At 24.0% G+C, this 5,559-nt stretch overlaps 1 protein-coding gene across 4 annotated transcripts in view; it reads left to right on the forward strand.

Moving 5' to 3' along the window:
• Nucleotides 1–3,158: 3,158 nt before the first annotated feature.
• LOC101495986 (uncharacterized) overlaps nt 3,159–5,559 on the forward strand; it is a 6,007-nt gene continuing 3,606 nt past the window's right edge. The window contains exons 1-5 of one of the 4 annotated variants that reach the window (XM_073367175.1): nt 3,159–3,198; nt 3,738–3,814; nt 3,922–3,958; nt 4,727–4,865; nt 5,442–5,537. In XM_073367175.1, the coding sequence (XP_073223276.1) occupies nt 3,767–3,814; nt 3,922–3,958; nt 4,727–4,865; nt 5,442–5,537 (320 nt within the window). In that variant the 5' untranslated portion in view covers nt 3,159–3,198; nt 3,738–3,766. Of the gene's footprint in view, nt 3,243–3,271; nt 3,557–3,737; nt 3,815–3,921; nt 3,959–4,726; nt 4,866–5,441; nt 5,538–5,559 lie in introns of those variants that run through there. The other 3 variants (XM_073367174.1, XM_027333601.2, XM_073367176.1) reach the window with 3 other exon arrangements.

Below are 5,559 nucleotides of genomic sequence, written 5' to 3' on the forward strand. Positions count from 1 at the left end.
GCCCTACAAAAATCACACAACTCTTGTAGTGACAATTTGGGCGACAAACTTTCCATCAAGGTTTTGAATAAGATGACAATATGCTTACTTTGGATCCTTGGGAAGCCATCATGTGAATGAGATCAAAGATGTAGGTGAGTTATTGTGGTCTTTCCACTTCAGATTCTCTTCAATGCCATCAGGTGAGAGAGAATGTAGGCACATGTGAGTTATCGTAGTCCATCTATTTCAGATTCCTTCGTCGAGTAGAGATATACCCTAATTCGAGAACACTATGTGCTCTTTTAAACAGAATCAAATCGACGTCGCGTCGTCCCATTTCTTCAATGGATTTGGGTCGCTTTAATATGAGTTCGACACATAACAACACTCTCATATATGAGACAAGTTTATCACTAATAAATAATAAAATTTGTCAATGCATTTTTTCTTAAACTTTAGATATTTATTAGATAATGAAAACAATTGTTCAATCATATTTTATAGTTATTGATCTCCCATTACGTCTAATTTTTCAAGCATATTTGTAATTTTTCAAGTATATTTATAATTTTTATAAGTTGATATATTATTTTTTAAACCACATTAAGAAATAATAATAATAATAATAACAATAATAATAATAATAATAATAATAATAATAATAATAATAATAATAATAATAATAATAATAATAATAATAATAATAATAATAATATCCCTATGTAAAATTAGTACATATAAAATGAGACACATGTACTAGTGTGTATGTTCATATTTGTTTGCATTTATTTATTTTTTTGCACTCATACTTGTGTGTATGTTCTGATAAAGGGCTAACATACAAAAAGAATATAATGAATTCTCATTGACATAATTTATTGGCAAGAACAGTCCTTAGAAAACAAGACGAAAACAAATTATGAAAAGTATTTTGATGGGATCTATTATATTCTTACACATGATTATGACAAACTTGTCGCATACTATTTACTGGTCAATCCAAAGAGATAACAAAGGTCAAACATTGACAGTTTGTAATTGTAACAAAAGACACTGAAAGTACCTATATATTGGGCATAGGCACACAATCATTTCTTCCAAGGTCAGGGCAAAAACAATATCAGAAACCTCCCCGTGATTTTTCACCTCTGAAAAGTTAACTGCTTTTTGAGATTTCATATCTTTTTTTCTAAGTATTTCTATAATTATATACTTAATAACTCATTTTTTTACTAATATATTTAATAAAAATTATAATTTAGATATAATTTTAATATTTATTATTTACTTAATATTTATTTTGTTTATTTATTTATTTATTTCTATTCATTTTTGTTCTTTTATATTTTATTTTTTATCTTTTATAAGTAATATATTTTAGTCTTTATCACAATTACAATAAAAATTATTACAACATCCTATAATTGAAATTTCTTTTAACAATTGTTGATATATATCCTTTATAATATTATTTATAAAAATATTAATTTGACTCAATAATAAATTTATACTTGAAAAAACTCTTATTGCATACTTTGAAACATATTAAACTATTTTAAATGAAGAATATTTATATAAGTTCACTTTATTTTCATCTCATCTTTGTTAAGATTACACACTTAAATTTTAGAATTGATCAAATATTAAATCTCAATAATTATATAATTGTTTGAAAGAGTTACGACGAAAATGACTAACATTTATCATTTATAAAAGATAAAAGACGAAACAATTTTAAAAAAAGGTAAAGGATCAAAATAAATATTTAATGAAAGATAAATGACTAAAATTATATTTAAGTCAAAAATTATTTATCATCTTATAGTATTCTTTTTGTTCCAATTTAATTTAGATTTGTAGCCTTTTTTATCCACCGTTGAATTCTAACTCAAATTTCAATTTTTTTTAAAAAAAAACCTTAAAGAAAAACAAAAGCATCAACTAACCATCATCAATAGACAAAAAATAATTTGTTATTTACTTTTAGAAGAAAATCCCTCTAAATAGACTCAAGCATTAAGTCTGATAAATAGTCTTTTATGATGCATTATTTTTTATATGTTATAGATCAAACAATTGATTCACTTGGATAGAAGATTTAAACAATATATCACATATAAGAAGATTTTTGAATTTTTATTTAATATTAAAAGACTTAGATCATTATCCGATCAAAACTTGAAATTATGTTGCAAAACTCTTTAAACTTATTTGAATCATATGGTAATTCCTATGATCTTGAATGTGAAATTCTATTGAATAATTAAAAGTTATTAAAGAGGTTTTAAAAGTTGAATGAAAATCAAGTTTTATGTTTTCTCTTAAAACATTTTATTATTTTTCTAATGCATGCTTAGCTTATATGTAAAAAAAAAAATTAGATATCCCTATTATTGTTGCATCTACTTAAAGGAATTTTTTGAAATTAAAATTTTTAAAATCTTATTTGCGATCTACAATATTGCAAAATAGATTAAATAATATTTACACAATTTTAATAGAAAATGACTTTTTAAAGAATTGATTACAAAATTATTATTAAAGATTTTATGGCAAAAATGCAAGAAAAATAATATGATTATTAATATGTGGATAAATGTTGTTGCATGTTACTTACCACTACATATTCAAGTTGATATATATGTAAAACTAGTTTTACTATAATTCTATTTTGGTTTTGATCAGGTATACACTTTTTTATGTAATGTTTAATTTTTAATTATGTTAAAAATATCTACAATATCTACATTTGATACTTAATATACATACATGCGCGTGTGTGACTTATAAAAATATAGAACACCAAATTAATGATTTCACAAGAAATTGAAAGTCTTAAGGAGACAACTCTATATAGTTCTTACAAATATATAATTTTTATTTTTGCTTTTACTCTTTCGTTTTAATCTTTTTAAATTTGTTCATATTGAAATTAATTTTTATAATTTTATTTTAATCTTTATTTAAGAGACTAAAATAAAGTATCACAAGAATCAATTTCATTGTGAATAAATTTCACAGATACTTAAACAGAATATTAATGACAAAAAATAAAAAATAATATATTTATAAGAGCTAAAACAATAAAATAATTTTAGAGTAATTAAAAGAAAAAATTATAAATTTGGAGAGAATTAAAAAAAAAATCATTTTGTTTTTCATTGGTAGCTATAAGGTTGGGGGGTGGGGGACACAGCACCTACCATAAGGCATAAGGTATTATCAGTGACATGTTAAGGAATTTGCAGACTCTTCCCTTTGTATTGTCCTTTTCTCTCGATATTTTCCCCTTTCACAATGATGATTCTGTTTTCTGCTTTTTTTATTTTTCTCTTATAAATGAAATGAACTAGAATTGTATAGTAGAAAGATTTTTTTATAAAAAAAAAAAAGGCATTTTGAGGGATTTTGTGAGGACCCTTTTGGATTGAAAAGAAGAAAGTGAAAATGGGTAGTTGTGGAAGGGAAGGTGTAGTGAGACAATATGTAAGATCAAAGGTTCCTCGTTTAAGATGGACACCTGAACTTCATCGTTGCTTTGTTTATGCCATTGAAACTCTTGGTGGTCATCAAAGTATATATATCTACATTACTTTATTTGTCCTCATTTTTTGTTTTTTTTGTTATTATTTGATTATATATGAACTTCAATTAGATGTTATTTTCTTGATTTTTTTCTAGTACTATGGTTAATTTCTTGTTATTATTTATATTTATTTTATTTGTTGATTTTGTATTTTCTTTTTCAATTTTAGAGGCTACTCCTAAGCTTGTTCTTCAGTTGATGGATGTTAAAGGGCTAACAATTTCACATGTCAAGAGCCATTTGCAGGTTGTTTTTTATGTGCTTAAAAGAATTATATTTTAGTCTATTTGGTCAAATTAATTATTTTTTTGGGGTTGTTAATTTATTTGTTTCTATGTTTTTTTTTAAATCAGATGTACAGGAGCATGAGAAGTGACTTGTGTAAACAAGGTACCAAACTTTGTTTTGACCTTAACAAAAATAGTTTGTAGCTTTTATATTTACCATTCCTTGTTAGAGTATTAAATTAAAATTATTTAGTTTTGATTTAAATATTTTTTTTTCTTGAGAATGTCATGATACATGATGCTTTCTGCATTGAAGCTAGGCATGCATAGTCACTCCTCAGTTTTTATTTTCCTAACTGAAGCTAGCTTCCATGCACAAGATTGGGAAATCTATTACTATATATATATATATACATATACATATACATATACATATACACTCCTTATTTTGTTATTATATTTCTCTTATGTATGTACCCATTGATATCAATATTTAAAACATTTTAATGGTTATTAATCCATGCATACATATTTTAGAAAAGAGGAGAAATATTTTTTATAGTTATACATACACTAATTTTAAATTTTTGAAATTGAATTAATAATATATAAATAATTAATGTATTTTGATGATTTTATATTAAATAGTTATATATTATATTATTTAAAATATATTAAATTATAATTTTTAATTTAAAATTTTAAAATAAAAATTAAAACAATCGAATTTTAAAATAAAAAAAATTATTTTACAAATTTTTAAAAATGAATAATTAAAACTACAATTATGCCTAAAAGTAAACATAATATCTAATTGCAAGTTGATTTATAGTTTGTGTTCAAATCAAGCATTTACTATGTTTACTAATTATTCCCATCAAACTTAATTAAGAATCTAATTACCACAATGTGTTGGTCTTATATGTGACAGATAGGACATCATCCGTACATAAAAGACAATCTTTTCAGGAGCATGATGAAGTGAATGATGTTGGTGTTCTCTCCTTCTTAGAATCTATTGGAAAGGAATCTGATTCTCTCTTCACCTGCAGAAATTTCTCCCCTAAAAGGTCAGCATAACTTTATATTTTTTATCCTTTGAAATAATTTCATACTTTCCAAAGGACTAAAAAGTGGTATAGTTGGGGACATAGTTTAAAATCGGCACAATAGTGGTACTATAGAAGTTCATTTTACAAAGCATTAGAGGCAATTATTGTTGATGGGAAAAGAAATTAACTATTTTTTGCAGCACCTCAAAATTTATTAATTAAAAAAAGACAAAACTTAGACAAAATTTATGTTTTTAACTTAACCAACTATTATTTTCTCAAATTTTATTATAATTATAAAATGTGTATTTTAAATTAAAGAATTATAAGAAAAATATATGAAAAAAGCATCAATTTAAAAAAAAAGCTTATTAATTGATAGTTGTAAGAATGTTAATATGTAGAAGTCTAACTTGAATTCTAAAAAGAGAGATATTAAAAAAAATAGCTATGAGAAAGAAATTAACAAAACAATTTTTTTTAAACTACTTTGTCTTTTGCTTGAATTTAGGCTTTTTTGAGAAGTTTGTATTTGTATTTTAATTTTTGATTTAAAAATAATTCCATTTACATTTGGATTGTGATGATGATCAGAGCAAGAATCGAGAAGACAAGTAATTTCCTCACAGGAATCCTACAATGCAGCCAAAGAATATGTGAAGCAGATCCAAATCCATACACAACTTTTTATGATTATGTGCAGGACATGGAT

This window comes from Cicer arietinum, chromosome 4 (genome assembly GCF_000331145.2).
Source record: "Cicer arietinum cultivar CDC Frontier isolate Library 1 chromosome 4, Cicar.CDCFrontier_v2.0, whole genome shotgun sequence".
Lineage (NCBI taxonomy): Eukaryota > Viridiplantae > Streptophyta > Magnoliopsida > Fabales > Fabaceae > Cicer > Cicer arietinum.